Source organism: Aspergillus luchuensis, chromosome 2 (genome assembly GCF_016861625.1).
Source record: "Aspergillus luchuensis IFO 4308 DNA, chromosome 2, nearly complete sequence".
In the NCBI taxonomy this organism is placed as follows: Eukaryota; Fungi; Ascomycota; class Eurotiomycetes; order Eurotiales; family Aspergillaceae; genus Aspergillus; species Aspergillus luchuensis.
This window is the reverse complement of record NC_054850.1, coordinates 2,593,572-2,613,771: the sequence shown is the minus strand read 5'-3', so window position 1 is coordinate 2,613,771 and position 20,200 is coordinate 2,593,572. Positions and strand designations below refer to the sequence as shown.

The 20,200-nt window shown below is 43.2% G+C and overlaps 4 protein-coding genes across 4 annotated transcripts; 1 reads left to right on the top strand and 3 right to left on the bottom strand.

Annotated features, from left to right (window-relative positions):
* Nucleotides 1-784: 784 nt before the first annotated feature.
* Nucleotides 785-4,270, bottom strand: AKAW2_20850S (sulfate transporter family protein; the record flags this gene model as incomplete). Its single annotated transcript, XM_041685608.1, has 6 exons — nucleotides 785-809; nucleotides 859-2,036; nucleotides 2,086-2,319; nucleotides 2,367-2,566; nucleotides 2,617-3,948; nucleotides 4,039-4,270. The coding sequence occupies 6 exons, from the start codon at nucleotides 4,268-4,270 to the stop codon at nucleotides 785-787; spliced, it is 3,201 nt and encodes a 1,066-aa protein (XP_041539676.1).
* Nucleotides 4,271-5,306: 1,036 nt separating this feature from the next.
* On the bottom strand, nucleotides 5,307-6,035 carry PSF1 (DNA replication protein PSF1; the record flags this gene model as incomplete). The annotated part of the gene is made up of 2 exons (XM_041685607.1): nucleotides 5,307-5,945; nucleotides 6,009-6,035. 2 exons carry the CDS (start codon nucleotides 6,033-6,035, stop codon nucleotides 5,307-5,309), a joined length of 666 nt encoding a protein of 221 aa, XP_041539675.1.
* A 1,062-nt stretch (nucleotides 6,036-7,097) lies between these two features.
* AKAW2_20848A (uncharacterized protein) lies at nucleotides 7,098-8,046 on the top strand (the record flags this gene model as incomplete). The annotated part of the gene is made up of 3 exons (XM_041685606.1): nucleotides 7,098-7,220; nucleotides 7,280-7,967; nucleotides 8,027-8,046. 3 exons carry the CDS (start codon nucleotides 7,098-7,100, stop codon nucleotides 8,044-8,046), a joined length of 831 nt encoding a protein of 276 aa, XP_041539674.1.
* Nucleotides 8,047-9,491: 1,445 nt separating this feature from the next.
* Nucleotides 9,492-11,117, bottom strand: AKAW2_20847S (uncharacterized protein; the record flags this gene model as incomplete). The annotated part of the gene is made up of 3 exons (XM_041685605.1): nucleotides 9,492-10,718; nucleotides 10,785-10,856; nucleotides 10,911-11,117. 3 exons carry the CDS (start codon nucleotides 11,115-11,117, stop codon nucleotides 9,492-9,494), a joined length of 1,506 nt encoding a protein of 501 aa, XP_041539673.1.
* Between the last annotated feature and the right edge of the window lie 9,083 nt (nucleotides 11,118-20,200).

Here is a 20,200-nt window from a genome sequence, read left to right as displayed (position 1 = left end):
TTGATTAGCAGTGATGCTAAGTAAATACCTTAAGGTAGTAGACAGATAAGCAGCGAAATATATAACGTAACCCACCCCCCCCCCTCACTTAAGCCCCACCTATTCCAATCGCCGGGTGATTTCCGTAGTTATAGGTTATACTATTTACTACGTAGTAGAAAGAGAGACGTCGGAAGTAATTGCCGGTGATCATTTGACAGTATTAAGTATTTGCCAAGTTAATTAGCATAATAACTACGAGTGCAGTGGTTGGTCTGTGATGATGATTGTTTTTCAGCTGTGGTTGATGGGGTGTGAGTGATTGAGTGGAGGGGGCCGGACAGGCAGGGTCGCCTGACTGACGGACTGATCGACTCGTGCTTGTCACGCCATTGTTCGATCGATCATTGTATGAGAGTGCGATTACTTTTTCCTATTGGTGGGCGGGATGCTTTCCATGTACTCCGTGCCACTTGAGGGTGCTTACAGGCTAGTGGTTGGTGCTGTCGGACCCGAGGACATTGAATATGGTTCGATTTTGCTAGTGGTTCGGTTCATTCCTCGTCGGCGGTCATGCGCTGTGCTTGTCGGCTGGTGACGGATCCTTCTTGTGGATCTTGATGGTTGCGTGAGCGCCTACCCTTCTAGTGGTGGTTGTATACTACACCCTCATTTCTGAATATGTAATAAACAATAATATTAAAATGCATTCCACATTAGGTCATTACATATGCAACAGATGTCCACCCCAAGATGCGATACAGATTATGTGTGGGTTTCCAAAATACAGGACGGCATGATTGGATCAAGCTGCCGTCGTGAGAACATATCTGAGATAGGTCAGTACAGATCGTTTGCAGTAAAGTTGGCGTCACTTACGAAGTAATACTGTCCATTCGCTCCGTCGTCAGCTTGAGACTAACGGTTAGCAGCTCTCGCGCAATCTCTGGCTCACGCTCGCGCATGTTTTGCCATTTCTCCGCAGTCAAGCACCAGCTCACACAGTCCTGTTCGGCCTTGACTGTTGCGGTCCGCCGCGTTTCGCTGAAGAATGGTAACTCGCCGCATGGCCGTCCGGCTACGATGATTTCGAAGTATCGTCCCTGAGGCAGCTCATACTCTGCACGTAACATCCCCGACTCCAGTAGATAGAAGCCTTTCGGGACGTCACCTTCGTGATACAGCACGGTGCCAGCTGCGTAGCTCTCGCGGACGAAATACGTGCAAGCCTTGAACCAAAAATCTTCGTTGCGAGACGTCAAGCCCTGGAATGTCTGAAGGAGAAGCGGCAGGGGTTGTCGCATTGCGGACCATGCAGCTGGTTGGACAACCGCCATTTCGTTCTCATGGAGAGTCGTTCTAGCGGCTTGCTGCAAGTATTGCTGACGAGGTGAACTCACCACCGCATCTCCAAGATGAGACTGACCCTGAGGCGTGGGAACTTCGAGGAAGGCCGACGACTTGTTCTTGCCGTTTAACAAGGCTTCCCTGTGGCTATAGAAGACCTTCAGGTAGTCATTCTCACAGAACTCGAGCGCCGAGTTTAGATCTTCAAAGATCTCAACACCATTTATGGGCTCGAATAGCCCCACATTCTGCAAGCTTTTCCCGACGTCTCCTCCTACATCGAGGCCAGAAATCGTCATCTGCACATTCCGTTTCCTCAGAATCCGATTGATGCGAGTGAATGCTTCTGCTGCGGAGAAGTCGATGCCATAAACGCGGGAGAAGTCCAGAATCAGAAAGCGGATCGGGCGTTTGTTGAATGCTTCCTCCTCAATAAGTCCCCTCATGGTGTTTTCCACACTCACGATGGTCCCAAAGAACAGATATCCACCAAGCTTGATGATGAGTGACTGCTGTCCTGCTTCCTTCAGGAAGCTTTGCTGAATGGGCGGTCGCCTGACTGTTGAACCGGTAAATCTGCCAGAAAAGGTGGCGCGAATGGCGGATTTGCGTGAAGTTTGGACGACGAAGCTTAGACATGCGAGGATGATCCCCACAAAGATACCCACCACGAAGTCCCAAGCACCCATGGTCGCAACGATGATCACAACCTGCAAAATTAGCCAAAAGGCTTGCCGCAGTCATCAGGACAAAGCTTACCGTCAGATATTCATGTCGATGCAATTTGCCCCATGTATCAACCAAAGCCTCTTGCATCAGTTCGATGCCCAACAGAAATATGAGCGCTCCTACAACCATTACTGGAATGAATCCGACAATAACTGGACCGATAACCATGATCCCCGCAGTAGCAGCTGCAAGCATGACTCCTGCCACACGAGAGTTGCCGCCGCTGTCAATGAACAAAAGACTGTTTGTATATACAAGGTAGTTCTGGAATAAGTCAGCATTTGACTCGCTGGAAGTTAGAACACACTCACCTGAATACTTCCAGCAAAGCCAGACAAGGCATTAGTGACACCGTGAGCAATGAGTTCACGGTCGACATTGAGATTATCTTCGCCGGTAGAGATTCCTAAAGCTGGAACATTGATGGGTACGTGAAGTACTCCGAAGAATGTGAGTGCAAACATGGCAGGTATCGTGTCAAGAAATGCAGACCAATCAACAGCAGAGAAATCTAGAGCAGTTAGTATGACGCACACTCGCGAAGACATAGTGATCACTCACCATAAAGAGTGTAAAAGTGGTACCACGGATTTGACGAAGATGGAGCATCGAACACCCACCCTTTGCCGCGCAATGAATCCATAGGTACTCTGGCACTGAATTTCACAATATAGAATACAATGGCCACACCAATGAAATATCCACCAACCAAGAAATTGGAACGCAAGAAACGCTTCAAAACAAGAAGGCCAACAGCAAGAAACAATGGGGTCGTCCACAGAAATATCGTGTCTAGCTGCATAAGCTTTTCGAATGTTCCCAAGGTGAAATCGAACGGGCCTGGTAATCGAGCAGACACTTCAACACCCGTGAGCAACAGGAAGAATCCTACACCACCGATGCATCCAATCAAGATGTGACGTGGGAAGAAGCCAATCAGAGCACCGAGCTTACAGGTTCCCATTAAGAAGAACACCAAGCCTGTAAGAACCGAGCTGACCGAGAAGGAGAGAATAGTCGTGGCCAACACAGCTTGCGGGTTGTCTTGACCAACCCGATTGAGAATGGTAAAGGCCATCTGGTGGAAGAACGGGACAACCTCGATCATCTCACTCCCAATTCCTCCTTTGAAGATGGAACCCCCACAAGAGAAGACCAACTGTGAAATGATGGTACTAACATAGAACATTGAGATACCGTCCGAGCCCAGATCAGCAAAGACTGGTTCGCTCAGCGGGAAAAGAATCATGCCGTATGAAAGAGCGTCAAGGATATTAAGCAGAAGGCCAAGGAATACCGACGGCAAAAAGCTGAGCGGATAGACAATCCCATCCCGCCATACAGTCTGTCCGTCCCACGACTTCGGATTCGATAGCGTACAGAAACACATCCTAAGCTTGTGAACAGCTCCAGGAAATGCGTTTGTTTTATTATTCCCCGAAATGCCTTGACTTTCGACGTCGCCAGTCCCGCCATAGTTCTGAAAAGGTCCTGCTTGTACTGTCTTGGGCAACAAGGAAGTCTGCTCAGTAGCAGGCGCACCCCCCGCCGCAACTCCTAGGGTATGATCCTCGGACACTGCACTCTCGCTAAACTCATCCCAGTCGGAGGCTCTGTCCCGGTTGTCTCGATCAGCCTCGGAGGCGTCGGGTTTGCGCATTAGCTGTGTCAGGACCGACGAACCAGTGGTAGGGACGGAGGAAGGACCGGGTTCTATATTTGTCCTTCCTTGCGCAGCAAAACTGATAGATGGAGAAGATGGGCGGTTGGGACTTTGGGAGGATTGAAAGATATCCAAGGAAGGGGGAAGAGTATTCGATTCATGCGACAATGCAAAGGAAGCCAGTTCGGCTGTCTGCTCCCTGAGGCCATGGGTTGAATAGTGCGCCGTGTCTAAAATGTAAAGGTCAGATCTGGATAAATTGAATGATGACGAACTCTCCCCACGAAACGAAAGTCTGTGAGGTCTCTGTAGCTGCGTACCTGCTGGAGTATGGAATGACCGGTGGAAAAAAGACCGACTTGGAGTTCGGAAGCTGGTACCGCCAGATACCAGTGAATCTAGGCCTGAGGACCGGGGCGGGCTACCATGATTGGCATGTTCAACCGGGATCTCTGTTCTGTTCGAGTCTAGGTCGTCCTCCAAGGGAGAGCGATGAGGGGATACCCCGGATATGCGAAAGTCGCTGCTGTCTCGGGAGCGGAAGACACCCATCGTTGACCGCAAACGGAAGGAAGACTGTGATGAGCGATCGTTTCACACAGTCTGCCACTGAATATTCCCTGATCACCACCGGGGAGGGGGAAAGTTAAGCCCGCAGGCTGTGAAGCTTGTGATTGTTTGGCGACAGAAAAGGCGTGAGGAGGGGGGTAGATGATAGCAGATGACGCAAGAATTTAATCGGCACAGCAGCTGTTGGCATTGCTCTGCGATTGGGGAACTGGGTGAGGGGAAGAAGATAAAAGTCAGATGTTAAAAAGAAGGAGAAATGCAGACTCCCGAAGATGGAGGCCAGGAGGGTCCGGAAGGGACTCAATGAGGCCCAGACATGGCACCCAGGATCGTTATCAAAGCTCGCGGGCGGAGGTGACTAAAAAAGCCTTATCACCGACAAGACACTACTGTCGCCGGTCCACCATTCTGACGGGCCCGATGTCAACCGAAAGGACCTTAGAGGTTTAGAAGCAGTCGCTAGCGGACTGACACGAATTGGCTCTGGGTTAGTTGGCGAGTCGGTACCTCTGAGAGGGGAAGTTTGTCGTTAGTGGCACAATATTGCTGCAGAGAGCAAAGGAGCTTGGATGCACGAGGCCGATGATAGGCCCTGATGCTTCCCTCGTCTGCAAACACTATTAGGTAAGCACCGCCGCTGCCGTCAACGGTGCTGCAGCTACTGCGAGGCTAGAAAGTCTAGATAGACCTATTTCGTGATATATAAATTACTCTACGTAATCACTCTGATAATAGCTTGTGCTAATGGCGCACGCGTATGCAATTGGGGTCCGATTCTTGGACACAAATCCGAAAAATTGGGATTATTCAAAACAACGCTACACAGCATATCCTAGCTAGACCGTCCTGTACTATACTCCGTTCTTGAGGCATCATTCATTGGGTATCATAAGACATAAATTGCATAATCTGAAACTCATCACTCCCCATCAACTCAGACGCTCCAAAAATCCCTGCGCGATTAACCGTTCCACATCCCCTTGCCGCACGTAAAGTTGGCTGTTTTTCGTCAAATTGATCACCCTATATGCAATGTCAGCATTCCAACCCGCCGATCAACAATACGCGCGAGGGAAAAAAAAAGTAGAATCAAATGCCTCACATACCCATACTCGGTCTGAATCTCCCCCGCATCCTTCAAGACCCTCACGTCTATGAAGAGATCCTTCGGGGGCTCCAGGCTTCCCGTAAGATCAATATCCGTCCATTGTCCCTTGTACGCCGCCAGGAGATCGCTATATTGCCGGAAGTACTCTTCTTCTTCCGGGCTCAACGAACTGTGGTTCCCACTCGCAGTGCCCATCGCTGCATACCCCCCGCTCCCCTGGCCTGACGCACCTGCAGCCCCTTCGTCTGCAGTCGGTAGCTGCTGTTCGAGCAAGTCGACGCCATTCCAACATAGCTCCTCGAGCTTCTCGGCGCGAACACGGTGGTAGGCAAGTAGACATCGTTTGTTGCGGCGCATACAGAGGTGATCCACTAGAAGGGCACAGGCGACGGCTGGTTCTTGTGACGGATTGAAACTGCCTTCGAAAGGCCCGAGGAGGTGTGCGACATCACGGTCGAGGTCGCGTACTTCGCGGGCTACGGAACGGACCAGTTCGGTTTGGTAGGGAGGGAGATGGGTGAGAGCCTGAGTGCGCTTGGCATGTTGCACCTATTTGTGGGTTTCGTTAGGGCGAGCTATTCATGGAGCCTGGCTTGAAAGAGGAGCACATACAAGCTTATTTCCGTGTTCGCCGTACATGGCGAATGGAGATGACTTCAGAGGAATGTTCCGGCTTTCGGGGGATGTACATGCGCCGTTGGCAGTATATAAAAGTTGTAGTGGGAGTTATGCAGACCCGACAAGAATTGACTTCACACTATAGGTGTGTTACAACCAATAAGTTGCTATTCAAAGTTATTGAGGTCAGAGGTCCATCTGCCAGGACAGCGTCGCGCGGATCGCTAGGCCGCGCCCGATCGAAGATCTACACGTGACGGACGGCTCGCGTTCCTGCCAAGCCGCCTTCCAACGTGAGATATCGAACCCAAACTTGACATCAGCGAAGATGTTTGAACATGTGCCCTGAGCAGCTGATGCTAAGGATTGTGAGCCAGTGGAAGTTCCCTTGGTAGCATCTTTCATTAGCCATTTTCCAGGTTGTTGACATATGGAAGAAGCCGAGGCACGAATTTATTAGATGAACTATACTTATAACTAAGGCGCATCCAATGCAAATAAATTTCCGCCCAACCGATCCAGCCTACAGTTGAGTAGTGCTGATGGAATCATTTTATTCTTCAAACCACTCACTGGCTTCTTGAGATATGAGTAGATAGGAGTGAGGATTGATGACTACGAACTTGGACCAACAGAACGAGAAAGCCCTCCACCATTGAGAAAAAATCTCCGAGTTTCATTCTCTGATGAACTATCCAGAAAGCCATTTCCTGCTAAGTCTTCTGAAGACAGTATAACGACCCGGAAGATGCACATAGAAAAGAAGATTATGTCCGACAAAGGTTCGATCAAGTATCCAAAAACAATGCCACCGTAGGCATTTGCAGTATCAATGGCTTTGTCCGTCACACAATGTGCCTGAAACTCCATGAAAGGAGAAAATCAGTAGCACAAATCAAAGCCCAAGGGTCCTCAAATGGATCTCAATGATAGTATTATCCCGGAAAGAACCTCCATTGCTGTCCGGACAGGTTTCGATGTAGGAAAGCATAGAAAACCTCGAATCTTCCCAGCGATATCAGTAGGAAAGGAAGCCCTTCCAGACCCCAGAAAATGTAACAACGAGTACTCAGTCTAATCACAATGATGCGCTGTTACGGCCGAGAACTATGCGCCATTATCGCGCGTCTTCTGGATCATGCAAAGATCCCTCATGTCCTCTGGAACGAGTACATGCTATCCGCCTATGGTGCCTTTACACAAGAGGTAAGATTTCCATCGCACCTACATCCACGGGGCTCAATGATCTCACTAACAATATCCAGCCCCACGACATATCCTTCATCATCCCAAACAGACTGATCGACGCTGCGTATCGAACTCTACAAGCAGCAGGATTCACAACCTGTCCCGAGAGCCACATCGAAGCTTGCTCGCGCTTCCAATGTCCCGAAGACGGCATGATACCAGCAAGACACTTCCATATCGCGAGCTACTGGATTGTTCCCGCGCGTACATACTACCTAAAACTATACAGGCACGGAGAAACCCTCTTCTCATTCCCCGAACCCACTTTGAACGAACCGTCCCGACACGACAAGTACTACATGTCAATTAGGGACGAACGCCTCCCTACTCACATCGAGCCACTGCACGATGAGAGGTCAATGTTATACGTCGAGCTCAATGAAAGAGCATATAGAGACCCCTACGAGCTGGAAAGATATAAAATCAAGATCCCGAACCTCACTATGGCCATTCACGCTCTCATCCTCTTACGCTGCCGAGACGAGGGCTATAATAGCCATTGTGATGATGATTGGTATCGCATGCTATCTTCTATTCGCTGGTATGTTGTTCAGCGGGGTAAAATGCAGATTGACAGGCTGGAAGCGGTCATCCAGCCGATTTGGGATAACTTGGAACAGCAGTATGGGAATCTTTGGATAAGAGCTCTGCGGAAGAAGCTGAAGAGGGAGAGAGTCCTACCGCTTCCTACTGTTGATCGGAATTGTAGGTGCTTTCGCGATTTGGATGAGTGAGTGAGTTTTGGTAGATGCTGAATGATATAGGCGGTTTGTTTTGCATATAATAGTGCACTTTACCGCCAGAGATACTCCATTACTCCCCTCCGCTACTTTACGATACTGGTGTCGATGTGAATGGTAGTCTATTTGCTAGGATGATGTAAACGCCTGATACTGACTGTCAAGATTCAAGCGTCATTAACGATGAATCAACTACGAAGGGTCCGAATCCTTCTTACCTAACTCATCTCAGAAGATAACAGAAGTAAGCTCTGACTAACGAATACACACCTCTATGAAGAGTCCCACTTCCCACTCTTATTCCAGGGCATATATACGTTCCTGTGACCCACAGAGATAGGCAGCCCAGTATCCGAGCAACTAGTAGGCAATCATGTATCCAATCTAGAACATGTTTCATAAGATGGGGTAAAGACAATAGAATGAGACAATAAAAAGGCTGGATAGAAACAGGTCCAGGTGATCTTCTGACATTGTTACACAGCCCCTATTGACCTATTCAACAACTAGCACGCACAAGCTAATCACAACAAGCTGAAAGAAAGCTGGAATTCACAGGTCCTTGCTGAGGGATACTAATTTAGATTGTGGCGTTGAATGACCAAGGACAAAGAGATACAGATATAGTAAGTAGCTGGCGGGAGATGAAACAAGGTGCTTGAATGGGGATGTATTGAAAGAAAGACTCATTAGGAATAAGAATAGAAGGGTGAATAAATGTCTTGGAACAATTGCTTAGTTTGTGGGGGTGATTTTAGGGGATAGAGGATCAATGGTGTGTTTAGATTCTGTATATTCACTGAGACTGTTACTAGAATAAAGAAGAATAAAAATATTCCTTACAATAGCCACCATTGAAGAGACAATGTAAATGCTATTCATAGACTAATAACACACCGTGATGTCTCAGATATGTCCAATTCTTAGAAGAAATAGCAGAAGGTCCAATGCATGCCGATGAAGTTCAGCATACTGAGGAAAGCCTTGAAATCTTCAACACGTGATAGGGCGAAAGGAAATAAAATAGAAATTCGATTGAAAGTGGTGGTATCCTCCTGTTATCATGCAATGCCCAATTGATCTAATGCATCAAATCCCGTAACTACCATGAGATATGCACAAGAGTGCCAACAAAACTGCCTCCCACAAAGCACATTTCCATATCCATATCAATATCCGTGTCCTAAAGCATGCCCCATGACCAAAAAGAAAGAACCGAAAGTTAGAACCCAGATAAGCAGCGAACGTGAACGAACTTAAGACCTATAACCCCGACAACAGAGCGCCGGGCCACTATTAATAAGAAAAAACGCCTTCAACAATAACTCCGCTCTGAGGGGTAAGAAACAAAAGAGTAAACGTCCATCCCAGGTGACAAAACGAGACGAAAATCATAAGAAAAGAAAATTAGATAGACTTGTATGTGATAGCAGATAAACTGGTGGAGGGTATTTTGAACGTTCCATGGTTACTGTGTTCGAGATGAGGATTAGTATGTCGTGCCCTGCTGGTTGATCCAGGTGTCAAAATCGCCACTGGTACCATCAAGAGCAGGGTCGGTTTCTAGGGTGTGTATTCCCTGTGAGTAGGTCGTCGCGGTATACGGGATTGAATAAGGTGCCAAGGAAGACGAGGGAGAGGTGTAGCAGTTGACATTGGAAGAGTCTTGCCACATATTGTGAGAGCTGCCAAAGAGCTGGTTCGGGCTCTGGAGCTCGGTCTGCAGGGTCAGGAGCTGGGGATCCAGTTGTCCATCACCGGGCAACGAGGTGGACGGTTGAAGAAGGTCATGATGTGTGGCGCCGGGTAGAGCAGCCAGTGGAGTGGACGAGGACGTAGCATATTGAATCCCATGCAAGCCAGTCTTCTTGAATCGGACATCCTCTACATGAGGGATAAGCCCTGCATGGATTGTCTGGTGGAGGTAGTGAGATGGCTCAGAGGAGGGAATCATGCCAGGGTGCGGCCGCCCATGGTTGGCTGCATGCCAGGCAGATGAAGAAAGGTAGGTATCCCCAGGTAGATGTAAACCATGGTCAGCAAAGTCAAACGGGGTCGAGTCCCGACTTTCCCAGCCACTACTATCAATTTCTGAAGAGCTCGCGGCACGGTTTTGAAGAAAAGCTGAAGTGGATCCAGGGGTGCTGGCCAGGGGACGCTCATCTTCGCTCCCAGCTCGTTTCTTCTTATCTTTCGACGGCGAGAACTTGTAACCAGGATGCGCCTTGAGGTGGTTACTCTTCTCGATATTGGCCAGAAGCTCGTACTTCTGACGGATTTCGGGGGATTCAAGCCTCCAGCTGTCACCCGCTGCTTCGGAAACCACTTGATGATTGTTCTGCGCAAACCATTGCTTTGTCCGGTCCGCATATGCCGATCGATAAAGCATGAAAGAGTTCATGGGCCTGGCAACTTTTCCGTTCCTCTTGGCTACCTCTTGGTGACGAACCTCTATTGACCGATTCACCCAGCGTTCCATGTCTCGAATAGGGATGTTTGTCAAATGCTTGGTCACTTCACTCAGAGGGCCTTCGAGCTCGACTCTTGTGTCCTTCCTATTTCTATTCCTGCGACGCACTCTAGGCGATCTGGCCACCCTTGCCCTCGTCACCTGTCTCTGGGACGGCGGCGAGCTCCATCGTGGTACCGATTCTGAAACTAGGCCCTCGTCTGCAGCAGGGGGAGGCGTGTTAACCTGAAGGCCATTTGTTGCCATCTAAGACTTAATCAGTACTACGGCTCACCTCAGAGACCTGGAAAGTCCAGTATTGGCAAGACTTACCGGGGCTTGCATTGACAGTGATCGAGGATAGTCCCCGGAAGAGACGTACTGTGATGAAGGAGGAGTGTACTCCTGAAACACGATTAGCCTTCAGCATATGAACTTGAGCAAGTTGCGTCTGCTTACCAGCGAGTGTGGTCTGTGTTCGTATGAAATATCACCAGACGCACGATTTCCATGTAACATAGAACCATAAGGGTCGTGATGTCCATAAGCTTGCTGGAGCGTGCCACAGGAGGTTCGATGAACTTCTGGTGCAGGGTCTCCATCAGTAGAATGAGGCGGGGAAGGCGGTTGACCGCGAATCATTCTCGCCGTAGCGACAGTTGCCATGGTGCGAGGAAGAGCAAGACGGAGTGAATTACAATAGAATATGACAAGGAGAGGTCAAGAGGTTGTGAATCAAAGAGAAAGCTAGAAATGGAGTTCAAAGGTAGGGGCAGCGAGACCTCCAATTCCTGGGTGTAGGAATGAATAGGCAGAAGTATGCGACGGCTGGGCTGAGCCAGGAAAGTTGCGGGGATCAGTGAGTGGATATCGTGCACGCCTAGGCGAGCCAATAACCCGAAGTAGTGGTAATAGCAGTCAAAGAATAGTCCACCGCAGGGAAGCTATGCATTTGAAGGCTTTCCAGAGGGTTGCGATTCAACGAAAGGTTACAACAACCTAGCAAGTATGTGCGGAAGAACTTGAGGGGAAAAGAAAAAGACAGGATAGACGGCGGGGGAGCTAGCAATTCGAAACGAAAGGACAGAGGAGAAGTGACGGTAGAGCTTGTTGCCAAAAGGGCGACAATAAAGCACTCAACAGATTAAGAAGAGTGAAAGAATAAGAACAGGGAGGTGGAAGTAAAAACGGTGAAGTGAAGCCTGAGAGGAACAAACAAGTAAAGGCCCACAACAACCACGACAACAAGCAGAAGAGAGAGGAGAGGTGAGGTGGAGCCCAGAAGGAAGCGGTAAGATTATGGAGATGGGGAGGAAGTGTGTAGCGATTTGCTTTGGTCTGAACAAAAGCCAGAGAGCAATGCAAGTAAGCACAATTGAGAGAAGCTTGATGATGAACACCTGTTGTTGTTCACGAGGTGTGAAAGGGAGAAAGGATTAGGGACAAGGGAAAAACAGTGGTGGAAATCGGGCGGATATCAAGCAGTTTAAGGCGGGATGGATACTGCAGCACGAAGTTCTAGATGGGGATGACAACCATGGAATCCCCAGCGGCTGAAGCCCTTGACGGGCTGCCCTCCGCTGGCCGGCGGTGGTGAATTCCCTCGATGTTGGCACGGGGTTGCTGGATGGCGTTGTCTTTGTTCCGCTGTCTTGGGACCGGAGCCAGACATGGATGCATTCCCTTTGGTATCCCCCATCCGCTCGATTGATGTGATTTGATTTCCCATTTTATTTTAGTATCTCTTCGCTTGTCTGCTACACTTCTGCTCCTGGGGCACCCATACGTTTATTTTCGGATCCTCCCACTCTTTCTTCTTTTCCCCTGTTCATTCTTCTACGGCGTTGGCTTCTAGATTTTCTCTTTGTGCCAAATCTAGGTTCCTCTTCTAGTCTTCCAGAAGAAAACAGGAGGGGCAAGAAGAGAGGGGGAGGGGGGAAGAACCAGCGGGTTTGAGGCTGTTCAGAGCCCGACTTTAGGGTGGCTACTAAATGCGGACATGCATCTACCCAGGCACGGATTGGGTTTACCTCTCTTATCATGTCACTGAATATTGAGGCGCGGCGTTTGCTGAGCCATCCCCTCAGTCACTGGAAGGGATGGCGGGAAATGAGAAAAAAAAAAAAAAAAAAAAAAAAAAGAGAATAATAGCTTGGGTATGATCGGTATTCACATTACGTAGAGGACATTGGTCCCTAGTGAATCTGGATCGTGGAGCAAACCCATACCTCATAATAAGGGAAATATTATTGAATTCTGAATTTCAGTGAGTGGGGAACCAAATTTAACAGCCAAAGTAGATAATAAAAGGAATAAAAATTAAATTAAAAAGAAGGTGAAAAAAATTAAAATGAGAAAAATAACTTAGAATGGAAAAATAATAATTATAATAACGAGGGGGGGTAACTGGCAGTCTAACGTTCAGGCATTCGTCCCACTCTTTGCCTGTTAAGTTATTAGTGCGATCTACTATCTATCCGGGGACCGGAAATAAAGCAGGCAGTGACACTGGTCAGAATTAGCCTCATGCTCTGGATGTGATAGCGTGCACTGTGTATGTATTCACAGCAAGTAAAAAGTCTAGACATCAAGAGGCACTTCATGAATTGTAGGACACTGACATGCTCATTTTATTCTTCTACAGAGCCGGAGGAGCAACTAAAGCGGCCAGAGAGAGAAAAGAAGTATCAAGATAGAAAGTGTAGATCGGGGGAGCACAAGGCTAACGATAAAAGATACGCTAAAAATCTGAAAAAGGAAAAAAGAGGCAAACAAGATGCTACCAAGCGATCATCGAGATTACCGGCTCTCATGAGAAACAGATTGAGACCGCCGGATACAAGAGGTATCCGGGCTTAACTCCATGTTTTTTAACTCCCCGGATATCGGGTCTCCTCATCCGAGCAGTCTCGAACTACTACTCTGAAGTGTAGATATCTTGCAGACATCGACATTGACCAACCGGGTTTCAGTACATTAGAATTCGTCAGTCTTCATCCATGAAGACAGGCAAGAGTAATTCGCGGCTAGGCTTGGTTGAACCCGAACGAGTCAGTTCTAGCCAGTAAGCAAGCAATCTGTTTCCCGAGAAATCGATATGCACCGCTATTATCATCATCAGCGTCACTACCCCGTCTACATACTTCGGCTCCGAAGGAGAGGAACGCGTTCCATGGATCGGTATTCTCCAGCGCCTGGGACGTCCACATACGTGTATCTAGACTCTGCTTTCTCCGCATCCGCACATCGCCGAGCAGAGCTTGCGACACGCCCCTGGGTCATTCAGGCGAAGACATGAAGCGCACGTATGTATGTATCTGAAAATGGTAGGTAGCTAGCGCAAATCATGAGCATACTATTGCTTGGCCCATACCCCACAATCAAGCCAGTCGATCGTTCGTGTCGTTTCTTGCTTATCCCTTAGCGAAAGCGGCCAGACTACGTTGAGAGACGGAGAACTCAGAGGCAAGCGCGCATTAGGTGAGAGTTGGGCTACAAGCCCGCCTCTTGGGAAGTCTGAGGTAGCCCACTGGAAGATGCTGCGTGACTCGTGAGAGACATCTGTCATGTGTCGAACCAGTGGATACTGAGTTGTATGTTGGTTCGGATGCGAGCAAGGTCCATGTTTGTAGTTGGGCCAAGACCAACAACCCAACCAGAAGGGCGCAGGGCACTCCGTAGACAAATTGTGATTTTCTTTGCTCCTTGGAAAGGGTGCATAGCCGTGAAGATGAATAGCGAGAATATGTTATGCCATTCTAGTCCTATTTTCTTCTCAGCGACCGCAATCACGTCCTTTAGAAATTAGGTTTGCGCGGGGAGTCGATTGCCCGACGTCCGTTCAGAGAAGGAAATCAACCCCCCTCTTCTTTCTCCCCTCCAAACCAGACTAACTCAAAAGAGCATGCCGCGAGCATCTCGTAGTATTTGAGACCATGGACCCAAAAAATACGCCACACGATTACTATTGGCTTATCCATTGGTCGGGCTGAAGTAGCCGGCGAGCTACGACTGGCTCCAGCAGATCAGTGAGCAGCGCTAGCGTCATGTATTGAAAAGACTAGCCCACTTAAGCTGGCGGGATCGTGCCGGCGAAGGCCGCCGGTGGGGGTCCTGCCTAATACTGCGATTTCCAGCTAGTACTTACTGTCTCCTGTGTAGTAGTAGGTTGACACGGGGCTCGCCGCGGAAGGAGAATTGGTTCTAGTGGGGTTGAGGTGGGGAATGCGATGCTTGAATCAGGCAGAACTGACTCTGTACCTGCGCTATCTTCTATGCGAACGGAAGGGCATAGACATGATGATTTTCTGCTGAGCCAAGTAATTCAGGTTATGGGTTAACGTTAGTTATAGTAAGTAGGCCGCATCAAAGCTGCGTAAGTATCGCGTAGTTTCCCTGCATGTCGTTAGCTTGTTAATGCCAATTATGACAGGGGGTCTGCATGCAGTATACGCTGATGTATGATAAATTGCATCTTAGCTTGGCTGGCTTAAATGGGATTGCGGCGCATGTTTATTTCCGGCGTTCTGCTTACCCCCTTGTTTGGGAATGGGCCATCCTTATGGTTGGGTCCTCTACGGTCACGTGTGTTAGCCCAGCCATCGTTCGAAGGATTCGGGGATTGTCATGTCATATATGCCTCTCATGCACACTGCCTTTGAAATATGTAGTTCCGTCCTGTTCTGCAGTATGCCACCGCGGAAACAGCGTTTCGGCTGCAAGTTGCATAGTTGTAGTATACCAACATTGTACACGGTCCGTTGACAGCCACTGATTGGCATAGGACGTGCAGCGGAGCCAGTATAGTGTGCGGCAGCTACATGAAGTATCAAAACAACAACAGCCACGCAGAACTCACCTACTCTGGCGAGTCGGTTGGACTGGATGAGATTGCAAAGAACCCACAGATCGCCTGCCTCCACTGACGGCTGATCCACTTCTCACGATTTTCCTTCCCCAATCGATCCCCCCTTCTTCCCTTCCCACCCTCACTTGCCATAAAATCCTCCCGTTCCAGCTGAAGGGATGATCTGACGGCCTCCGAGAGAGCTAGTTTGATCTGCGGCTGCCAAAATGGGTTTCAAGGTTCTGATGGACCCGCGAAGGCACACACCGATGGCTTGCGCAGGAACCAGAGTTGCCCGGTGTGAGCATTCTTTGTCCGGACTTCCTCGGTTTTTCCTGACTATTCTCGGGCGCAGGAACGTTGCTGAAGAAGAAACCTTAGTGGAAACCATTTCCTTCGTTCCTTGTTCTAGGGAGGGGTCTGAGCGGCCACTTCCTTCTGGAGGTGGATGATCGTATGGAGGTCGTCATTGGTCCCATGGGTCGCATGGACGGCCACTTCGTGTAGGCCTTCTGACAACCCCCTTCCGCTTCCCCTCGAGCGCAAGTATGGAACGAGTAACATGGGTAACCTTCTGTAACTGCTTGGCACCGCATCTGGAGGAAGGGTTATACAGCTGAGGTGGCTTGCGCCCAGAGGCCCAGACATTATCATTGAGATTCCGGAGGAATTACCCAAACTGAATGGTTGGTGTCACTTGGGTAACTTCCTGCTTCCTCTTGCAGATAGGGATTGACACAGGGATCCGATCGGACTCGCCATGGACCTTCCCAACCATCCACATCATCTGCGAGCGTTCGATGGCCTTCTGGAAGGTCAGTAAACCCCCGCCAAGCAGCGCACCTTCCCATGTCCGGCACTCATCCTTCTCCAAGCCACTCGATGAAGTAAATCTAACGCGTGTCGCAGAACTTGGACGGTCTGCTGACTGGCGAAGTTCCTGATACGCCAAGTGCACCATTGTCTCTATTGAATCTGCCTACATTGATGAGTCGTCGCCTCTTCGAGTCAGTCCATTTGGGACTCGAGCCTATCCAACCAAAAAGAGGTAGTAGCTGAGAATAACACCCGTTCTTAAGGATATCTGTTTCAGATAGTCACTACTGTGCCCAACGTGCTTTTTCAATTTTGGGGTTTAATATTGCCTCATGTTGAGGCAAGGGCTGGAGTAGGCGTAGTCACGTGCCTGGCGCTCAGGGCGCCCAGGAACAACCCCCTTTTCTTAACCACTAGATCACCTAGATAACTACAATTCAACACACTCTTTTGCGAGAATTCGCGTTTATTTTTATTGCTTGCTTTGCTAAGTAAATCAAATCTTAATAGATTATAAGCCTAGACTTCCACCTGTGAAGCTATTCAGATCTCTATATTACAGATCTAGATCTTAAATAAAGCGGAGGGCTTACAGTTTTTATAAATAATAAAAATAAACGGAGACATACTAATCTTAGAGAATTATTTTAATTTAATTTAAATATATAATTTGAATATTTTATTATATTAAATATATGCTATATTCAATATAATTATTAATTTATTTATATTAAATATTTTAAACAAGTAATATAGCATACTCAGTAAAATAAAATATTATATTTAAAAGAATATTCCTGACCCAGGTAAATCCTATAAAATTAATAATATAAATAGACTATCTACTAAAGACCCTCCTAAAAAATTTATTTAAATTATTATTTCTACTAAGAGAATACTCTAATTATACTGACTAGGAGTTCTACTTAAAATATATATTTAAAAATATTAAATTACAGGATTTTATTAATCTAAATCTATCTAGATTTAATAATAAACATCTAAAATACACAGTATAGTATAATTATTTAATAACAGTAATTAATTATCTTGTTAGCCAGTTAAAAGATAAAATAAAAAAATAATTTAAAAAATCCAAGAAAAATAAAACTTATATTAATAATATATTTAAACTAATTTACTCTATTATATTAGGATATGGTGTTGTGGAATATTAACTGATAATAATAAAATTAATTAAAAATATATATTCTGATTATTCTACTGCATACTAATATATTAAAGATTTTATAAAGATATATAATATAGCTATAGAACTTAATTATTTAATTTTTTTATTTATAGTAAGTTTTCTGATAATATATAAATTATAAATAGAATTTTTTATATAAATATTAATTATGGAACACGCGTTACCAGAAAATATAAATTAAATTTATATAAAAAAATAATTTTATAAACTCTGTAAGGGCGCTCTAAAAAATATAAAAAATTTGAAATAAAAGATTTTAATATTATTATTATTAATAAGAATAAAGATCTAAATTTATTTAATAAATTTAAAATTATTAGAAATTAGTAGAAAGCAGCTACCTATCCAGAAAAAAATATTTCTATAAAAAACTATACTATAAGAATATGGAAGAGACTATAAAATATTAATAAAAATTATAAATATTATAATTCAAGAAATTATAAATTACTAAAATATTAATATATTAATCTTGAATTATACTTACAGAGCTGAATTCTATATATTTTAAATATTTAGTTTTATTATGGAAGCAAGAGATTAGATTTAAATTTAAAATATACTTTTAAAATACTTATTATAAGAATAATAAAAATATTTATTTAATATATTACTCTATATAAAATAAAATCAAATAAAAAAAATTTATATATTTTAAATTTTTTAGAAATAATAATAAAAAGTACTACTGGCTGTTTATATTAAATTTATAATATAAAAAGCTTTCAGTACCTGACCTTTAACTGTATTTTATTTAATAAATATTATAAATTTAAGATTTTTAATTTTTATAAATACAGAATATCTAACAAGAATATTAATATTATTAAATTTATTAATTACCAGATCTTAATCTTACCTGTAAATAATAAATATCTTAAGATTAAGATTAAAGTATTTTATTAATTAAATCTTATTTATAGTCTTTTCTCAGCAGATTGCTTATATAAGAAATTTAGAATATATATAAATATAAAGAACTTAATCTTACACAGAAAATAGGATAATAAGATAATAAACTATTTATAAATATATAAAAATATACTTTTTATATATATAGAGAAGGCAGGACTAGTTCTTATTATAATAAAATTTTTATTTTTATATAAATAATACAGCTATACAGGATTCTGGAAGATTATCTTTATTATAAAAAAATAATAAATTAAATTTAAATATTACAAGAACCTCTACTGCAAGATATATTTTCTAGAAAGAATAAAATAGTTAATATCTAGAAATCTTATTTTAAAGATTACTGACTTTACTTAATTATAGTATATTAATATACAGTAAATAATCTTAATTAAATATAAAAAATTTAAATACTTTCTGATTATAGTTAATAATACTACCCGGTTAATATAAACAGTTATATTAAAATAAAAAAATAATATCTTTACAGAACTAATTTAAATAAATAATAAATATAAAAATATAATTGGCTATTATATAGTAATATAATATCTTAATAAAGATTATAAATTTAACTATTTTAAAAAATAAGTGAACTATAAAAATTAAGAAATTTATATTATTATATTATCTTTCTGAATACTAGAGATAAATAGTCTTGCTAAGTAATATAATAAATTATTTAATTAAATAAATAAAATTATAATACTTGATTTTAACCTGTCTACTGATTTCTAATTATTTATTATAAGATTAATTATATAGATCCTGAACTGCCTGGTATTTATAAAAAATAAGATTAAATAAATATCTACTTATTTATATTAGTTATATTTTAATCTTCTAAATCCTGATATCTTTTTTAATTTTTTATATATTTTTAAATACCGCTGCTACCAATATATATTTATAGAAAATTAAATAATATTCAGGAAGATATCTCCTCGCGCAGAAACTGGTTATTTTATTAAATTTAATAAAAATTATAGCTATATATATCTAGTTTAATATTCTGATTTAAATAAAATAAAAAGATCAAGGGATATAATCTTTTATAAAAATTATATATACAGAAATAATCATAAGAATCCTGGTAGAGTAACTGCTATATTTATTTTTAAAAATCTGATTATATTAGAAACAGGTATCTTAATTAACTTTAAAAATATTTTTTTATATTAAATAATTATAAATAATAATATTAAATATTTTATTTAGAATCTTCCTGTACAAGATAATATTACTAATAATTTTATATATGGAAGAATACAGATATTATCTATCTTTATTAAATCTATTAAAAATAATTTAATTTACTTAATTAATGTGGAAGCCGTTCAAATGGTCAAATTCAGTGCTATCTAACAAGAATTTCTAGCGTGAGGAAAGGAAAGGAAGAAGCTCAGAAGGAAATATATAATTATATAAAGATAAATAAGCTACGCAAGACAAATAAACAAAACAAATAAAATAAATATTATATAATCTAGAAATATTAATTACTATTATATTATTTTTCTATTTAAGTCTGGCTATTCTCAACCAGCAGTAAATTATTCTTCTTATAATTAAATATAAATTTATCAGCTTCTATAATTATTAATTATTATAACAGGTACTTAGAGGGTCCAGAACAGTTAGAGTATTTTATATAATAATCTTAAAATTAGAAAAGAATATTTTTAAAATTCTTTATTAGATACTAAATATAATCTACAGTATTAGATACTAACTATTTAATCTTATATTAAAGACAGTTATATTATAAGTAGCTTGCTAAAATATCTTTAATTTCTTATTTTATTTAATTATTAATTTTAATAAATACAGTAGTATCTTAAATCTATTCCAGTAATAAATTAAATATATTATATAAATAAAGCTTCTCAGGATAAAAAATAAAATATATATATATATTCTTAGGCAGGCAGACTTTATAAATATTATTTATTTTATTAA